Source organism: Hylaeus volcanicus, chromosome 8 (assembly GCF_026283585.1).
Source record: "Hylaeus volcanicus isolate JK05 chromosome 8, UHH_iyHylVolc1.0_haploid, whole genome shotgun sequence".
Classification (NCBI taxonomy): Eukaryota; Metazoa; Arthropoda; class Insecta; order Hymenoptera; family Colletidae; genus Hylaeus; species Hylaeus volcanicus.
Window position 1 is genome coordinate 2,485,859 of NC_071983.1, and position 20,451 is coordinate 2,506,309.

Below are 20,451 nucleotides of genomic sequence, written 5' to 3' on the forward strand. Positions count from 1 at the left end.
AGGTACATATATAAAAACAGTTTTAACGATGAAAATCATATCTCGCTAAACGCAACATACTTCGTACAGAATACAACGGGGGTATCGGTTTTATTTAAATGCGCAGTGTTGTACTCTTTACGACCGGCAAATTGTAGTCTGGTAATAAATTATAATCGGTGTTCTTACGAACATTACTTTCATCCATAATGTATGTAACGTGATCGTTGCTCCGGTATTTAAAACTTATTCGAATTACGATTTCGTGACCATCGAGAACCCCATCGCAGGGCCCCGTAACGTCATAGTTTCGGTACTGAACAACCCGGCCAGCTGCTCTTCTCTCTCGCACGGAACTGGCAACACCGCGCCAGACCGGCGTAACAGCGAACCCCCTTTTCACGAATTACTTTTTTCCACTCTGCCCGATGGACTCCATTTGGAAAACTACCTGCCGCAACTTGCGCCGCCCATGGGCGCAAACTCTCCACCAAATCACTCGATAGTCCCGTTCTTTGCTTTTGTCCTTACGTACGACGATCCCTTGCTTCCCCCAACGCTTCGTCCTTTGAGCTCTCCTTGCTCCTTCGGTATATTGTTCCGAGATTAAGTCTATAAGGAGGATTACACTTTCGCGTGGTTAATGCTTCTCTGGGAGGAGGGGGATAGGGTTACCAATCAAAATGTCGATAATTCCGGGAACGATGAAAAAATATAATACTCGCTAATGTAGCGATGCTGTAAATACGTAATATTTACGTCTCTCTCTCTCTCTCTCTCTCTCTCTCTCTGTGATACACGCACGCACAGGCACATACACGCGCGGGAAGAAGATAAAAGCCTTAAAAGTGAATAAAAATTTATTTACTCCTGATGTTATAATATTCCCCACAATGTTCATGACAAATTTATATCGTTGTCCATAGTGTGCGCGTTATACGTCGAAAAATCTTGTATACAACAATCAGAAATCGCTAACAAATAATCCGTCTACGTATTCTTTCACATGGGATTACAATAAATTGGCGGTAAGCGTAAATACAATATGTATGCTTACTTCGAAAGGATTCGAATAACAAGATACTGAAATATTCAGATATACCGTCGTTGCTTCGTAAAGTCTTTGAACGAATCCGCTTTAAAGAGTTTGACGGTAGTTTCTTAAAATAGAAATGCGTAGAAAGGGACAAACAATGTGATACGATACAACTCGTGGACTAGTATACTTTCGTGCTAAGAAAAACGTTCCGTACGTCTCTGAACAATTTCACTACCTCTTTCGGCTGAAAGTGGCAATCCGGCAATTGTCAGCGACGAAACAAACGTTATATCGACATCGATCGAGTCTCTACTTTATAGTGACTGATATAGTTAGGGGTGGCCAATAAATTCCCGGGCAAATTGAAACTCCGATAGTTTTAGACAATCGTTGTTAGATACCTACGTAAATTACCGGAGTTAAAAAGTGCATTCTCTCTCGGCAAAGTTCTAATGAAAAAGTTACGCCATGAACATTGAAGCATATAGGTGGAATTAAACGATTACTTTTTTCTTTCCAATTACCGAAAACCAATTATCGTACAACACGGTTGTTTAGAAAGCTTATTCCAAGGGTTATGTATAAGTATCACCGTTAGAATAAATTTGTCCAAGGGTAAATAAGACCGAACGTGATTACAATTAATTAAATAAAAACTCATAAATAATTTGTTAAGTCTTTTAAAGATTCTTACGATTAAAAATAGCTTAGGAAGTTATTTGCCACTCTGGTAAATAATAAACGCGATAATACGATTCTGGAATGATTTCATTAAACGGAAATGAATTCAAAGTTACATGGTTTCTCGTGCTAAACTTTTTTCTCGAGATTGAAATGGTCAAAGTTACAAGGGATCGATTGATCCATATCAACAAGCCGACGATCTACTTTTTCGCGTATTGCCTGGCAATGAGCGAAGGTGTTCTAAGTGTATTTGTTGACCAATATCATTTTTTTTTGTTTAAATCAGAAATACTCACGTATACGCGTATATCACAATTATTAGTAGGGGAACTTGCGTTCTTCTATACGTAAGATTGCACTTCGTTGGTTTTTAAGTTAAACGCAACTAATTCTCATTTCCCTACTGCCTTGCGCGTCGATCACTTTTTTTTGATAATCGTTGAATTAAATAAATATCGTAATATCGGGCAGTATCGAAATTATCTTAATACTCTTCTTATGCATAGACGAAAAAACATGTTCAATCGCTGCCGAAATATCTGAAAATGTTAAAAACTAAGACTCTCCTAGTTTGCAATTACGTAGCTTGTGCCAAAGGTTAGCACAACTTGTTTCCCAAAGGATACATGCTTCTTTCTTGATCGTACGTGCACGAAAGCGGTAAAGTTCACTTCTCCGTAAAAAATTCTCACGTGATCGGTGCGACAATTAGCTTGTTTTCGGTAGCGATCGTTGATGTTCGCGCGTGTGTGCCAATCGTAAGTGACAAAAACAAAGGTGTATACAGACAGAATTTAGGCCAAAGCGAAAAACATTGTGAACGCGTTTAACCCTTAACGTTCCAACGTTACGCGACAATATTTTACTAACAATAATAACAATTGTTAACTATCGATATTAAAAGAGGAAAATTAGCGTAGCCGTTATTCGATGATTTACTTCAACCGGATACTTTGACACTTGTATCGGAGCCCTAATTCTTACCAATTAGTACAAAGAAACACTGAAATCGCGTTACATCTAAAACGATTTACAACTAAAATTCTCACAATTTTTAATTAAAACCGATACTAAATACAGATTTACAAAGTTCACGTATAACTTAATATTGCTTTTTCGAACGCTCTAAAAGAGCTTACAGATAAAATACACCAAAAATGTGACCCAACGAGTCGAAAAATTAGAGCTTATCGTCACGAACGATAAAAACATCCCTTATCGGTCAGCTGTTCGTTTGATCATAAAAGCAAATACATTTTGCGCAGGGTAATTCTTAACGAATCGTGTATTAAGACACGATCGCCGTGATACGCAATAGCGGAATCGAGATTGTAGATCGTTAAGGGTTCGAGTAAGCTGGAATAAAAAATAATTAAGAAAAAAAAAATGAGAAAAATGAAAGTCGAGAACAAAGCGGTGATGTTTGATCTGCGCAACTACTTACGTTGGAAGTAATTATCACGTCCTAGGAAGTCGCTATAAGGGAACGAGCTATCTGGGTATTAACTTTTACAAGTACTCCCGATTATCTCGTTCGGTTTCTGTTTCAATAATCTGCAATTAGTAAATTTATTTAAATAACGCCGCATCGGAAGTTGCTAGATCCAATTAGAAGTTCTCTCGCAATCGCCCGAAACGATATTTTCTTTACGTTCGCTTTGGTCAACGTCAAACGGTACATATTTGATAAACAGTGCGAGAGAGAGATTAGTTAACAAACACGATAAAAAACGACAATGTAACGTTTCGACTCCTACCTTTGGACCCTCGTTAGGAAATGAATTTTAGCAATCGTACGATTTAATAAAATGAGATATACGAATAAATAAACATGTGTATAAATATTGCAGGCGTGACTTAACGTTGAATAAAAGAAACGTGATTCGTCTCTCTGTAAACTAAAAATATTAAATATAACGATCGTATCGATACGATGCATCGACTAAAGTGTACGCAATTAATATCTAATGAGCATTACTATGCACGTTCCGAAAAACTTGTTCGTTAAATATGCTGTTCTCGTTCAACGTTAAATCACACGTGTTTCGCTCTGGTAATGTATACAGTCATTGAAATTCATTTTTCGACGGCAAAACTGTGGATCGAACGAAAAAAAAATAATGATCCGTTTGAATGTTGCTCGTTACGATTATCTTCTCGACTGTTACAATCCAAATTATAATAAATATCCTGTGACTTTGTGCGCAAGTTCTACCGACTTGGAGTATTGATATCAACGTGCCTCTTTCTCGAGAGCGCGTTACGACCATATAAATACACACGAAGAATACTGCGAATTCGGATGTAGCGTATTCATTTCTCTATTTTTTTTTTCCATTTTTTCTTTTTCCTCTTTTTTTCTCCGTGAAATTCTAACCGGAGCAATATGCTACTACAATACGTTAACGAGATTCTACATCGTAGACTCCGTCGTTTTAGGAGGAAAGACGTGTTTTATCCCTTTACCCGTAAAAGACGACTCTAAATCGTAGCCTTCCCGTCCACGGATATCGCTCTATTCGATATACAATTCCTTAAATGGAATTACGTTTGGTTTAAATTACAAAAAATACACAGAATGCGTAATACGTATAAAAACTGTCGTATGCGTCACATGGTTATACCAATCTATGGAGTTCGTCGATCGTAATCAGACTTCGAAGTGAAACGCGTAATCGTTGATTGCGACGAACACTGTTGTCTTGTCACGGAAAAAGTGTAACAGTAAAACCTCGGGAAAACGGGAACGCATTTACCCGGCGGGGGGGCTCGATAGAAAATATCTAAAAATTACGAGTAACGATCGAGATGCATCGATCGTAATTTCAAGCACTTCGAAGTTTGATGAAAACGAGAAATCGACTTCGTCGACAACTTTATATCGCGCTATTAATGACCACCAGATTACACCTAGTTAATCGCTACATACTGTTAATACATCACGAGCTAGTGATAATACACGTTAACTAAAAAACAATAATAATCGTTATCTCTATATGTTCTCGATTTATATTCTATGTGCGTACTCGTCATTCTTTTTTTTTTTTCTACGGCGAAAGCATTGGTTACGAACAAAAGGACCCACTCGGATCTGACAATGGAGCAGTTGTGTCTAACGATAATTAGCTGCCTAATGTCTGGTATACGTGGAATTCTATACCTCTGGTGAGTTTGGCGTAGTCGCGTTGATATGATCCTGTAAACAAATTCGGAGATCCCGCTCGTCTAGTTCGCTTTCAGTGTCAACACTGAAGCTCCTTACGTTTTGGCCACCGTGACCCGTCCAACGTTGCTTCCAGCTTTCTAGCCTCATGACCTGCGACATACATATCATACACAATAATACCTGTTGAATCGACAGGAACGATCGTTCCCGCGGAACCCGGTACACTTTGTACATCGCTGTCTAATAAACAAGTACTGTTAACGGTCACCTCTCTGAAATACAAGATCGAGTTTTACACGATTCAACTATTTCGTAATTTCAACCATCCTAAGGTAGCAAAATAAGCTGATCGCTTAGCTAAATTAACAAAAGAACTAAATTCTCGTATCAAAGATTGCCTTTCTGAGATATGTACACAGCTGAATAAAATTTCAGAATTATTCGAGTTTCTGTATTCGATGTTTCTGTATTTGATGTTTCGTCAAATTTATTGCGCTCGTTCTCAACTGTTTAAACACACGAAGATTTCTATTGTTCTTTTAAAATGGTCAAAGCATTGTCTGTTTGCCTCGAACAAACAATGTGCTACGAGAAGTGTGACAAACCGACGTGACACTGAATTTAAGCAAGGCTGATGTAGCGAACGGCATGCATTTTAATATAACGCACAGAAATAAGCAGCATGGAGCAAAATTACGTAGTTCCGTCTCTTTAAATCAAAATGACTCCTAACGTTTCTCCTATCAATAGAAACAATAGTAATCAACGACATATTTATATTTTTATACTGAAAATAATAATGCCGAACGTGCACTAATTAACACATTGGTTACCACTTCATTTTGTTTTGGAATCCGTTCAGGTTCATTTTCATTTGATTTCCTTAAATACTAGAATCGTTCGTTAATCTTTAAATGTACCAATTAAATAGAAAATCCGCTTGATTGGTAAGCAATGTGCTGAAATGCATCTCCCATTCCATTGTGTGTAGTAAAAAGTCTGAATTCACACCTACAATAAAAGAAAAGGACGAAGCAAAATGAAAATAATTTAAGCACATGTAGAGAAGGCACGTTGTTAAGTACACGATAAATAAAACCGCAAAGCATGCACCGAACATAGCGAGGGCATTCGCTTGGTGTATCGTTACATGTGTTATGATGATTTGTCAGCGTAAAAAGAGTAACTAAAGTAGCGTATATTCATTTGTACAGTCTTCAAAAATTTGCCTGTGACTGCATCGAGTACACTTATGGGTACGCGGTACGTGTAATTATATTTACATATCGTACACGTATGGAAACATCTTTACCTCGCGAAAATAACACGATACAAAGAAAACTAGAAATGTATTTTCTAGAGACTTTGAAACCATAAGTTTCGAGTTATTTGGAACATTATACAATGTTTATAAACGCTTATATAACGATAACAACGATTATGTTAAACATGTACAAAACTACAGACAAGTAAAACGTTTCTTTTATAAACTTCACATTAACATCATGCTACGTATATGAAATGGATAAAAATAATGCTTACAGATGGGTAAAGACTTACTCGAGCCAGCGCCAAGGCTCAGTCTCCGGGCTGGTGATTGGCGTAGGGAACTAAGGAGACAGAGATAACACAGCAATAGAGGGTTAGTTTTACAACACTAACCTAGCTTCTTTGTGTTAGTGTCTGGTACCTTCACACAATAAGAATTCGATTTATAATTATAATTAAGTACAGATAACACTGCATCGTCATTTTGATTTTTCTTTCATTTCTATCCTTGCAGCGATTCGTTCAGTGATACATATACATATAGGTACAAAATATTGAATTAAATGAATAATATCTTTGAAGGTTTGTTTTTAGACATAATTTTCTGGTTTTTCTTTTCAGAAATTTGAATCAGTCGATACTCCGTGCTGTGCTAACTCTCAATGTCTAACAGAATGTCTTTAAAGCACAATTAGTATGATAAATAGCGAGCTTGTTTCGTCAACAGATAATTTTAATTAACGTGTCTACACAGAATAGTTTAAATGTTGATGTCGGAACATTGAAAATTTGGCAATTATAATTATCGTAAATTTTACGAATAGTAACGATATTCATTAAAAAGTAATCTTGAATAATACTATGCAACACTCACCTCAAATTTTCAATGCACAATGAATTAAAACAAAAACGCAAATATTTCGTTCAAAGTTACATTTTTTTTTATATATATTATTCTGGCGCCCTCAAAGATATAAGATTTCTTTTTAATTGAAAAAATGGTGATCTCCATAAGTGCAAAAATAATGCTATATAAATGAGCGGATACCATAATCGCGATTAACGTTTAGTGTAAAGCGATTCGACATTTATAGTTTATATTGCATTGCAGCATAGACATAACAAGCTGTGAATGCATCCCATCGTCGAAGCTCTGACATGTAAACAATTTTCTATATGAATTATCATTCGTACAAAGTACATGAACACAAAAAATTGTGGATGGACCAAAACAATCTATAATATACTGTAGATGATGAAACGCGATGAATTCTTAATGTGCACAGGTACCTCTGCAGAGAAAAATTATTTGTCTATATGATCGGTGAGAAGGCTGTGTTTTGGTTGGCATTGAAACAGTTAATCGTTAATAAGAAACATTAGAAATGAATACTGTATGGTTAGCGTTCAATTTTATAGTAACCTTAATCGTTAGTAACCTATTAGCGTCGAAAATTTAGTAAGATATTTATCTCGGTATTAAAACCGACATTTTTTTGTTTTTTTTTATAACGTACAATTTAATTCACAATAAAAGTACCATTCCTCAGCGTGACAGCATTACATTGCAGTAAGAGGTGCAATTTGTGCATAACAATTTCGTGAGTCACAATGATACAAAAGCATAACTTACGTTTTCACTTATTTTACATATTGTTACGATAGATGCAATCGTGTGCACCCAATAAATGCAATCAGAAGGAAAGTAACGATACATATTATGTACATACTTCTGTAACAGACTTTAGTTGAAAGGTTTCAGGATAATTAGTTAACAAACATGTTTTAGTAACGCATCGAGGATTTAATCCTGTATAATACGTGAATTAATGGTGCAACAGAAACACACGATAAAATTGTCCAATCTTCGATAGCATACGATATTCAAGGCGAGAAATACAAGAGTGTTTGTGAAACATAAGTACTCGACAAAACAGTGTCACAAAAATATCGGGTGCATTTTCACAGATATATGAACACGACGAGAAGAACCTTATATTACACAACAGATTGTACAAACGCTGTACAATAAATGTGAACTGTCGGGATCGTAAATCGTAAAATGTTATTGTTATGTAACTTATGAAAAGTATCAAGAATCTTGGAAATGAGGTTAGTAGTTTAAATGTGCCTGTGTAGACTGTAACGATAGTATAAAAATTATGCGGATACACGTTACTGAATCGTATGGATATGGAGAAATTTAAATAATAGATCAAAATCCTAGGACGAACTATCAAACTGAAATTACTTCTATTTCCAAATGTACGAAAGTCTCGATAATTACGTTAATCTACAAGCTCCAGAATTTACTAATTTGCAGCCCAATAGCAGATTCAATAAAAATCGAAACTCTTAAGCTACGTATCGTGAGATGAACAGAACTCTAAGTCTTTTCGATCTACCGTCATTACTTCTACCGACAACAGTTTAAACTGAATACTTATACAATGTTATAAAAACACTAAACAGAGATACGGATTTCAATCTTAACGGAAGAAACGTAATCAAAATCATTAACAATTATAAACATATATGAAAATAATTACATTTATGCATAATTGAAAGCATTCTTAGATAATTCACTTGCAATACTTAGAATGTTCGCTAGAAATGACATTGATGCCTTTCTTAAGACCGATATGAATCGTAAAATTAACATGAACGAAATTTTGTTTTTATAGGAAATAATAGGTAAATGCCTTGAATAAATAATTATTACTAAGTACATACAAAAATACAAGAAAAAAAAAAAAAATCAAATTCTTGCTTTGCACGGAAAAATGAAAATTCATTTGCTTTTGAGTAGCTATTCCTTTCGTTCACCCCTTACTGCAATTTTTTAAATCAATGCTTTCATTAATGCAGCATAAATAAACTTGCAATTTTTACATACCTCAGCTTTCAACTCTGCAACTTTGTCCTGTAATTCTCTTACTCTCTCACTGTCGTCTAAATTATTCCTAAGCTCACCCTCCGCATGCATCTCTTCATTCTGTAAACAATAAAAGAAGTTGATGGTTTTAACGTTTTATACGCAAGCAGTTCCATGTCGATGAAGATTCGATGGATAATGAAGATCGTACTTTTAACTTAAGAAGAGATATCTTTTGCGTGAGTTCCGCGACTTGCTGCGCGTGTTCCGCGTCGCGTATCCTAGCCATCATGGCTTCGTCTTTCATCTTTGACTCTAGGTCTGAATACTTGTGTTGTTGCTCTCGCAATTTGGCAGTAAGCTCCTTCTCCCTATCTAAGGCAGTCTCCAATTCTTCTTTAACTTGTTTCCCCCCTTCGTCCTGTCGACGGAGCTGATTCGTGGCGACCTGCACTTGAGTCTCAAGCTCCATCACTTTAAGTCTAAGTTCTTTCACTTCGGTCAATGCCTCCATCTCGCGAATTCTAGTTGTCATTAAGTCTTCTTCGAACTTCTGCACCTCGTGGCCTCTGTTTTCCCAAAATAGAAGCTTTTTCGGCGTGGAATCGCTCGCAGGTGCCGTTTGGGCGGAACGATGCTCTTGCAGATGCCTTTGCCAGGCAGCGCTCAATTCCACTACTCTTTGTCGAAGATCCTAGCAAATTTCTTGTGTTATTATACAGAATAAAATAATGCATCCGCTCGAGCGAAAGAAAGACTTACCTTTAAGGATAGGTTAGCCTCCGCTTCCCTGAGTTTCACAGCGATTAATTCTTCCTGCAAGTGAGCGACAGAATTATCTGGCGTGGTTTCGCGTAACGTTTTCTTATCTTCCTCCAATTCTTGTATTCTCGCTCTAAGTTCCCTTATCGTAGCATCGTTCTCCGCCTCGTGCAATCGCACCCTAACCAATTCCTCTTGCAAACACTGTATCATCTCTTCTTTTTGCGACAACGCTTCTTGCTTCGACAAAATTTCATCTAGAGACGATTGCTTCGATGTTACGTTCTCTTCTAACAGCAGAGACAGGGATCTCAGCTCTTCGTGTGCCTGCTCGAGCTGATGGCTGGTCTCTAGATGCGTATGTCGAAGCGCTGCTAGTTCCCTTTGTACAACAAAGGCGGTTTCTTCTTCCTCCGCGCGAGATACTTGACCCCTGACTAATCTGTCCGCCAGTTCCGCGGATTCAGCTTCGAGAAGTTCAGTTCTTTGTCTAAGTAACCTATTTTCCGCCCTAAGTCTACGAAGCTCGACCATTTCCTCTTGCTCTTTCATTTTTAACACAGTGTAATCTTTCTCTAACTTCTTCATTCTCTTCGGATTTATTTTCATACCATAAGCAAGGCTCATGAGGCCATCGGGGTCTTTCTCGGCCTTTCCAGGTAACTGTTTCTGGAAAAACTGTATCGAAAAGAACTGGTAAATATTATTAAACTAAAATCACGGTCCAACATAGACCCACAGAGCGGCTGGGGAAACATCGTTTCTTTAAAGATCGCTACAACATTTTACAATGCCTGACGTTCGTTCTACGGATAGGCGATACGATAATAATCTACTTCGGAGATGAGCAAAATTCTCATCTAGAGAAAGAACAAAAATCTAATACTTGTTCCACGTATATCCTTATCCGCGCGTTATTCGAATACAGCTTTGCTCATCTCCGATCTGTTTATAGGATACGACGTAAGTGTTGGATGATGAACGTTACCTTCAACATGCCCTCCATGTCCAAGCTCAACAAATCCTCCTTGCCTAAGTGTAACATGGCCAGCGCGACTTTGAAAATAATTTCCATGCCTTCGGACAGAAACACGTCAAAAATGCGACAAGCCAGCGGTAGGCTCAGCGCTGTGGTGAAAAGCGTAAGAAACCAAGATGATGCGTACATTGAGGTGTGAAAACCTTGAGCCGTGAAATGAGCGTGTAACTCGGGATGCGTGTCAGCAACTAAATGTTCTAGCTGATACATGCACACCCCTAATTCAGCCATACTCGGCTTGAACATGTCTCGCAAACGATACTCTTGCATAAGCGCTACCAGTACAGCGAAAGCTTCTTCCTCTGGCATTTGCTGCAACAACAGATTGATACCTATTTAATATCGAACAATGTCGTGGTAACCAGAGCCGGTTTCTTAAATGAAGAACTGAGAAAAAGAACGAATTGTATCCGAGTGAAATTTTTATTTACAAAACTACGATTCTCAGCCCTTCAAACATCTCCCTTATCGTTCGATGTCCGTTTCTCGCGTGAAATATTAAAGTGTACCTGCATAAGGAGCAATCCTACAATAAATCCCGAACCTTGACAGTATCCCACTTCACGATCGTGAAGACTATACGCTTTCATAACGTTAAACAAACTCTCCTGACCAAGCCCGTCTTTCTCCTTAAAGAAATCATGCTCGGGGTACGTTCTGGCTATATCCCTTCTGATTATCCTTTCGCACGCGGACGTGGCCTTGATATATTCGGCAAATTGCTTTTTAACAGGAGAGTCGTGAGCACCGCTTAATAGTTGCCAAACAATACCTCTGCAATAATTAACGTCCATCAATGCTTCGTTCGGGATAGCCAGTCCGAGCAATCGGGAAGACTTTAATCTTAGAAGGGCCAAGTCGCTAGCTCCCCTTAGCTTTTCTACAATTAAAAGTCTTCTCGTCTCGCAAGGATAATTTAAGAAACTTTTCGAAATGTTGGTTACCTAAAATGATGAGGTATTCCTTGACGTACTAATTCTTTGACGAACTCTTTCCTCTTCTTCCAATGATAATCCCAATCAGCGACGATATGGCCCCACAGGGTCCACGTATTTTCTTCACCATCAGCTGCGTTGTGGCGTCGGGGCGCAGCATCGCCGTTCCCTCCGCTGCCCCCCGACGCCACCGACACCTGAGATGTGTCGGAACCTTTCCTACTGTGATTGCTTTGGAGCGAGTTCAACGACTTTGCATCCGATTCGATAAGCCTGTTATTGATTACACCAAACTCTTGAGACACCTCCTTCAATTTTAATCCAATCGCTATCTGCATTACAAAACTGTTGATTTGTAACATATGAGACATTTGTTTCTCTCAATTAAGGTGAAAAGCACCGCGCCTTTGAAAACTAGGACATACATATTTTCAACTATTAGCTAGGATTTAAATTTCAACGACTTCTAATCGAATTTGCGATTGATTTTCTTTCTTCGAGCGATCGAAGTCGATGAATACAAATCTGCTGACTATGGCAAACGTAGCGGACTCTATACTCGAGGTCGTTCACATTGAGACACACGGCTAAACATTATTTTATACAAGCGAGGATCGTAAAAGAACAATTTACGTTTCCTTTTTATTTCTTTCTTTCTAAAATTTTTACTCGGGAAATTCTTTATCAAAACTCTTTATAAGCTGATCACAGGCAAACGATATATCGGTCGTCTATACACACGATCCTTACAAGACCATCATCATATGTCACAACTCAATATTATACTAATGCCCTAAAGACAACTACCAGCTACTATAGATATCGTTCGATATCATAAGACTATGTATGGTTTTCTTTGGATGTGTGGGTCAACATTGTCTATCTTACGAGAGAACCTTACAGCTGTTACACAGAAAATTTCGATGATTTCGCGGGGGCGTATGCAAAGGCTGAACGATCTTTACGTTTCTATGTATATTTGAACAGAGATTCGATACTCGAAACTATGTAGACATTGTCATCGTTCGACCTCTACATTCGTAACTCCAAATATCACCGAAATTCCTAATGCATCAGCTATAGAGTCGTGTAGCACCAAGAACGTACAAAAATAAGCAGGACTGGCAATTTAATATACATAGAAATACACCGGTCAAAGTAATTAAGAGACTCGAAGATGAAACAGATTCGAGGTGGATTTTCTTGAACAATTAATTCTCCAACGAAAAATCACCTCCTTGTCGACTGTATCCCTGATAACTAGACCGTGGATCTTTATGCAAAATAAAATCTTCGCGAACGTGCCTACAAAAATTGAATCTAAATAGGAATTTATTTTATTCGACAAATATTATAGCATGAACTTTACTTTCAATCTTTTTTATATTCTTGCATATTGCATTTTGTAGTTTCTTGCGCATTCGAATCTCCTATAAATGCATAAAGATCCGCGGTCTACCGATAACAGATCATCTCGTACAGTATTTTCTATAGTTCAGCCAACGAACTCCTAATTAATTCGAGCCGTGTGATACACGTAACACAATAACGAAGCGCTAATATATTTAAAGCAGTAGTTGATTCGCACATGCAGCCGACGAACAGAAACGTTGCTCGGTAGAACAATTCACCTATTGGCTTCTTCCAGCTTAGCTAATAGAGCCAGCTCGTCGGTGGGTATTTCCTGCGACGAGTTTATATTCTCTTCCTCGGATGAAACCGGCGTCGAGCTCTCGAGTATTTTGCTAGCCTGGCCGTTGTTTTGAGTCGTCTGGTGTACTGAGGTGCATAAACACAACACGCTCATCACCTGCGGTCCATAACGGGATAATCCTAATTGGCCAGCTACCTGGTTCTGTTGCCCTCTGAAAAGAATTCGTCGTTTAATATCGTTACTGAAACAATAACACGGAGCGAACTCGGTTAAAAAACAAAATTCCATCGATCGATTACTTTCACCAGCAACGCGTTTACGTTCTCGTTAACAAGTAACCGCCATCGATTCGTCAATGAACGAGTGATTATTTATGCATAATTAATTGGCTTCGAGTGGCTTCGGGAGTATCATCGAAGCCCAATTACAGCTCGAACTCGCGACCTTTTCAACCCCTACGAATAGGGGTTGAAAACGTTCCACGTTCGTTAGAGAACGTCTGCCACTCTCTCGTTCCTTGCCCCCTTAATGCCGTTCGAGTTTGTTAAACCTCAATCGACACGTTGGTCGCGGAACCAAATGCAAACAGTAGATACCGGCAACAAGGAGAGGCCAAATTCGAAAATACTCCGCCGAATGATACGGACGTAAATGCACGTCTCCCTTCCCCTATTGCGAACGTGGACACCGTGAGAATTATAAGGGGTGGAGAGAATCCCACGCTACCCCGAAAAGGGGATGCTTTTCGAAAATTTCTCCCACGGAAAAAATGAATCGACCCCATCCAAATGGAGAAAGTTCAACGACCTCCAATGAACGACGGTGCGTTCGACGCGTTAACGTATTCGTTGTACCTTTTGGACGTTTTATTTCGCGTCCATCGCGCCGCCGCCGGTGCCAGCAAACCACGAAGAACCATCGAGGAATTTTTCGCCGTTCGGTTACGAAATCTTTGCGGTCACTGAAACTGTCCAAGTTCGATCCGTCTCGCTCTACCAGCGATTACTTTCGATTTTTCCGCGAACCGTCGTCGCTACTCGCCGCGTACACTTTTTAACGATTTTCCGCGAAGCTATCTCGGGTTCCAAGTACGGGTGCATTTCGATCGTGAGAGCCTTTCTGTCGTCGAAGTGACGGAACCGTCTTTTTTTTTTTTTTTTTTATACAGGACAACGTGTACCTTATATGTAATAAAATATTAATTGTATCGTGAGTAACGACCACACAAAACCTTAAACGTTTCTATACCGATAAATGTGACTGTCGATGCGGTTTAAAATTTGTCAAATCGGATCAGTGTTTGATTTTCGAGCGTCGCTTCAGTCAGAGGCGCAAGAAACGACGATAAGTCGAGAAGAAAGTCAGGCAATTAGCGGGTGCGAATGAATTAGCGAGCGAAATAGCGGGCAAACGGGTGCGAGCGCGAAGCACTCTCGTCCGCGAGATAGGATAATTCACGTTTCTCGGTAATGCTCGTAGATGCTGTGGAATTTAAAGCGCGTACGAACATCTGCGCGCGCGAACGATAACGTCCGACCCTCGCGGTACCAAGCATCTTTTTTTCATATCGCTTACCGAGGTACAGTACAGTGAGTTTCGTACAGTGTTGTCTCGAAATAAGCGACTCCGCTATCCACGCACCTTTTTGTTTCAAGTCGGCCTCCGACCGAGAGGTCCATGAAAGCGAGAGAGCCGAACAGATACTAAGCAACGAGTCAAAGTTAGAATAAAAGTCTGCGAAGAAATGTGATAATAGAAAAGGATAGGATAGAGAAGGTGGATAAACAATAAACGGAACAGCAATGATAATAATAATCCAAAGATGAAATAAACAGTTAAAAGCGGTAGTAACCAGTATTAGGGAGAGAGGGGTATAATAAGCGCGCGAAGTAAATATGAAAAAGGAATATGTAAACATAAAGTAATTTTGTTGTAGGAAATGTGTTGATAGCTATGTAAATGTTTCGCGTTAAATAAAAATACAAGCTATTACCCTAGAACATTTAAATAAATTTCTAAATTTGACGGGGAGGCTTATGGCAGCCGACGGAAAAAAAAGAAATTTTGTACGATACTGTAGAGATTTAATTGAAACGTAATTTGCCGTTCTCTTTTTCCAGCTGTTCGTTCGAGCCAACGTTAACTTCCGGCAAATACGATTCACCGAACTCCCACAAATGTCGTCCAGATTTGCGACGACGCTTTTAAAAAGTCATTGAAGCCTCGACGAACCACGATCGAGCATTGCTATCTCATTAGCAGGCTGCGCCGTAAAGGGATTTCCCTAACAACCTAATTTGCCACGGAATAACTCTCGACCGAGCCAGACGAAAATCTCGTGGCCACCGAACCGTGATTTCTATTCATATTCCGTTTCAATCCGGGTGCATCCGAACCCTCGATCGGAATCGTCGATAATTGAAAGATCTCTCGCGTCCCATATTCGCTTTTCCGAAGCGAATAGTTCGAATAATGGCTCGCGTTTATCCCAACGGAATCCTGACTCTACCTCGCTTCGCCGATAACTCGTGCGGTAAACAAATAATCGTTACAATTTTACGAATTATCGACGACGACATTAATTTCGTTAAAGCTACAAATTCCTAGTTACGAATTACAGGTTACATAAAAGACAAAGGTCGGTTAGAAATAAAGCGTGCACTATCTTTTCACGTCGCACTGCGATAAGAAGCGCCCGCACTGTTGCGCCCAACAATTTTCAAAGACAAGTTTCTCGCAACGAAAATATCGCACGACGAACGAGTACGAAACGATTTCGAATTAATTTTTAACGAACAATTTAACCCGGACCATACCTCGTTCTGTACAATATCGCTACGCGATCGCGTCTACTTTATTTTCCTCGTTTTTTAAACAAATCGAGACCAGCATCGTCCATGCCACGCATTTTGCAAAATCAGTTTGCGTTTCAACCACCAGGAAAACCACCTGGAAACTCGTACAAGGAACCCTTCTCGGTCGAGAATCAATGGAACATCTACGTAATTCTCAACCCTAAGAATTCCATGCAAGCTCGGAGGTAATTTAAAAGTAACATCTTTCAACTCCAGAAACGACGCGATATCAAATTTTACATAACAAAAGAAATATGTTCTATCACCAACGTCGGCGTCGTTCCGTTTCCCGGTAGATAGAACGCTATCAAATGTCCTCTCTGAATTTATTCAAACGTTCGTCTCGTTTCTTTTTTCTTTATGACGTTTTCATCTACGTCGATAGAATTTCCTTTTATAATTCATATTGCATTCGTAGATTAATCGATCGCCGATCCGAAGATAATCATCGAGCACGTTTGTTTACCCGAGGATCGTCGCTGAATAAAATAGGCCTCGCCTCGAACTCGATTTTATTTTCCTCTGTATACAAACAGTCTTTTATTGTTATTATTATTTTACGTCGAGCAGATCGCTTCGCGTTGATAAACGAGATTTTCGAGCACGGCGAAGTTCGAGATCAAGATTCGCGACCGGTATCGGAGAATTCTTTTAATCCGGCAACACGGTATCACTGATAACGATTGATTTTTGCGAGTCTGGCGAACAGCGATTGTCCGGCAACGGCCCGCCGGTTAATTGGCCAATCGACGTTGATTTTATCGTTCCCTTTTTCGATTAACTGGCACAGTAGGATCGCCAAACACGTACTGGAAAGTACGAAATGGTTTGAGGGTCGATGGAGCCCGCGCAGGCCAGGATACTCCACATGCGCAACGACCTCTCTTTCGTAACAAGTAAATAAAAGGACTCGTCCGTGGGAACGTGTCTTTCTTCCTGATAAACGGAACTCGGACATAGCTCGAACCGGAAGCATTTAAGACTCGCCAGATAAAACATCCTTCTTGAATTAAACATTGGAAAATGGTAGGCGAAGCATTAACACGTTGATCGCCACGTCACCCATATGTGGGTGACAGTGTTCTTCACTGAAGAACTAAAAAAATTAATTCTGAAAGTTAAGCTTCAATGGAAATGAATTTAAACGAAATTCGTGTATTTTGATGAAGTTACAAAAATAAATACCACGACGGATGTTTGATTATGTAGTATCCAATAGTCTGAATAATATTTGATTCTAGCAGAAATTTTCAAGAACATTTCTCTGGCAGTAAACGTGTTAAAGAAAAGCAAACTTTGTTTGGAAAAGTAAGATAAACACGGAAAACGATCGAATATACTTTGTCTACTCTATACAGGGTGTCCCAAAAATGTTGGAGGTCCTTGAATGGGGTGGTTCGGGAGGTGATTTGAAACAACTTTTTCCTTAGCGAAAATGTTGTCCGAGGCTTCGTTAAAGAGATATTAAGAGAAAACCCCGACCAATCAGAGCGCGCGGTTACCGTTGGAGCGGCCGCGGTAGCGAATGAGCGCGGCCGCCTAGCGCGTAAGCGTACGTTCCACCGGTATAGGCGCGCTCTGATTGGTCAGTGTTTCCCGTTAATATCTCCTCAACGAAGCCTCGGACAACAATTTCGCTAAGGAAAAAGTTGTTTCAAATCACCCCCTGAACCACCCTTTTCAAGGACCTCCAACATTTTTGGGACACCCTGTATTTTTGTTTCACGATTTTTGAACAAGTTTCCCTGCAAGTACGGCACATAATTAAGTAGGTATAAATCGTAAAGATGTACATAATATTGAAATGATATAAATAGGTTCGAAAATCAGATGTCTGGGAAAAATAAGTTTATATGCGAATAAGGGGAAAGTGCAGATATGAGTTACGGGATAGAACGTTGTTTTTCTCGGCATTTGTTATTATGTACATAGATTCCCATAAAAAGGATTTAAGTTGACCAGCTCAGGAAATTCCATAATTGCGTCACGAAGAAAAGTAAAATGTGCACAGGATCCGACGTGAAATTACACGAAGAGCGTGTAACGTCGTTTTAATCGAAAACAATGCACAAGTTTGAAACCTTTCTCTAATACGTCCAACTATTTCAATATCTTTACATCAGATCTTTATTCCATCCATCTTTATTCCATCGCCTACATTTCCACCAAACAAACTCCAACAACCCCAAATGATTTTCCGAATGTTCGAAACACTGTAACGCTCGAATAATCGAATGTAGAAGAGAACAAGTAGCGTCAAGTAGTCCCAGCCTTATTTTTGGAATCGACGATTAGCGAACCTGCGCGGACTTTTTCATGCGCGGCTACAACGTGCTTTACTCCTTTTTTTTTCTTTTTTTTTTTTTAATTGCTACGCGACGATGAACGACGGATCGCTTTACCGTTACGATTGCACAACGCGCGATACACGTATGGCTCGTATACATGGAAAGCAATCGTCGAAATGCATGCCGCGAACAAAGCGATCGAAATGAAAGAGCGAGTTGTGCACCGTGTCGCGGAACGAGATCATTCTAAAACGTTGCGTGATTTCCGCAATTGAATTTCGAGAGGAACGCACCGTGGACATTTTTTTCTTCTACTATGTTTTACGCCGTCGCTAAAAACCACCGATAATTCGACGCCACCAAACTGCGATCCGTGCTTGAATCTATGATTCAAGTCCTCGTTCACCTAATCGTCGATAATTTGGAACCTTTGAAGACTAATCGTTAATCGGGATCATCGATTACTTAGCGAAATTCAATTTAAATATTCAGAAAAACGCATGTATATTTTTAACCACTTGATGGATACAAACACATATGTGCACTTTTGCTTTTAGAGTTAACAAATATTTAAAACTCGTCTCTGGAGAGGTTAAAGTGATCTAGATCATATCTGTCCACCTGTAGATGAAATGTCTGGCGTTACAATGAGTTAGCATTGAATACACTTTTTTATCCCGACATAATAACAGCTGAATATTATTTTATCTGCATTACCATGGTCGTTTCAACTAACAGCGTAATTGGTGCATTCTCACAGTAACTTAAGTTAATTCTACCGGTTTACTTACAGTTTTGTATATTTGAAAGTAGCGTAAAGAAGCCTAGAAGTCTTGTTTGATGTATATTTCAATATTCCAAGCCGAATGCATTTTCAAAGATTAACGTATCAAGATGTGTGGAAACTTATTATTTTAGAAAATGAAACTGACATACTATATATAATAACAATATTAATTTTGACTATAATACATAAAATTAATGAAATCACATGGCATCAAAATTATTTAAAGTGCTTCAAAAGTTTATTGTTCATAAAATATCCATTGGTGCATATAAGATGTCATATACGTTTTAATCGTTTCGTTATTTTACTTCGATTAAACTTTACATTTTCATTGAAACACCTGTCTCAAATATAATTTATTTCTCATAAATATTCATGTAATTATCAATGACGTTATGTCAGTTTATAGATTCACTTTAATTCGCCGTAAGAGAAATCTGAATGCGCTACATTCGTAATAGAATTTATGAGAGAAAAGAATAAATATTTTCAACGTGACATCATTAAGCCTTATTTCCCGTAATAATTTACTAATACCGTGTCGGTCCTCGAGCTGGAGAAACAAAAATTTAGAACGTGTCGAAAATCGGCTGAACGCAAACCGAGGAACGTGTATTCGATAACAGGTGCTTAACAATACTACAACGAAAAATGAAAACTGTCAGAGTGGCACTTGTCCATATTAACAAACTGTCAGGCAGCCGAATCACCCGTGGCCATCTGTTTCTGATACGGACTAAAATCGTTGTAAAACGCTTACCTTTCACGCGATTAATACTCCATATGCCGATCGACAAATGAATCACGCACTAAGTCAAGAAATTATGTTTCCTGTCAGGTAAATCGGACAGAATGTTACTGCGAGAGTAACGAGCAAGCACATACGCGGCTGTCAGCACTTAAAATTGTCATCACGATAGATTGTCCACGCGCACTGTTACCAACGTTAGAATCTCCATAGGAGGATGGTAGTAACGAGAATTACTTTTTGATGCCTTTTCAAGACGATTCGTCGGTGTCTATTCTTTGTTAATATTGAAAAATATAAACGTTAAAGCACGCGGAAAGTCTGTAAATATAGAACTATTAAAATATTGCGTAATTATTATGATAAAAAAC

The 20,451-nt window shown here is 38.9% G+C and overlaps 1 protein-coding gene across 7 annotated transcripts; it reads right to left on the bottom strand.

Annotated features, from left to right (window-relative positions):
- Window positions 1-821: 821 nt before the first annotated feature.
- On the bottom strand, window positions 822-20,271 carry LOC128880769 (ecotropic viral integration site 5 ortholog). Of its 7 annotated transcripts, XR_008457914.1 has the most exons (11): window positions 14,257-17,144; window positions 13,380-13,613; window positions 11,758-12,093; window positions 11,323-11,587; window positions 10,763-11,125; window positions 9,775-10,452; window positions 9,224-9,706; window positions 9,034-9,132; window positions 4,863-5,018; window positions 3,147-3,256; window positions 822-3,058 (listed from the first exon to the last, which is right to left on the bottom strand). XR_008457914.1 is itself a non-coding variant. In XM_054131187.1 (10 exons), exons 2-10 carry the CDS (start codon window positions 13,553-13,555, stop codon window positions 3,212-3,214), a joined length of 2,601 nt encoding a protein of 866 aa, XP_053987162.1. In that variant the 5' UTR covers window positions 13,556-13,613; window positions 20,093-20,271; the 3' UTR covers window positions 822-3,211. The 7 variants fall into 7 exon arrangements, 6 of the variants coding, with proteins under 6 accessions (XP_053987162.1, XP_053987160.1, XP_053987161.1 ...); XM_054131187.1 differs by lacking the exon at window positions 14,257-17,144 and adding an exon at window positions 20,093-20,271 and having other exon boundaries at window positions 822-3,256; XM_054131185.1 differs by having other exon boundaries at window positions 822-3,256.
- Window positions 20,272-20,451: the final 180 nt, after the last annotated feature.

What these genes read in the sequence shown, in the direction of transcription:
- LOC128880769 (XM_054131185.1), bottom strand. Translation starts at nt 14,321, where the DNA reads ATGGTTCTTCGTGGTTTGCTGGCACCGGCGGCGGCGCGATGGACGCGA. An exon ending in AGGCTAACCTATCCTTAAAG is followed by an intron (nt 9,707 to 9,774) that starts GTAAGTCTTTCT and finishes GAAATTTGCTAG; the next exon opens with GATCTTCGACAAAGAGTAGT. An exon ending in TTGCAGAGTTGAAAGCTGAG is followed by an intron (nt 5,019 to 9,033) that starts GTATGTAAAAAT and finishes TGTATGTCGCAG; the next exon opens with GTCATGAGGCTAGAAAGCTG.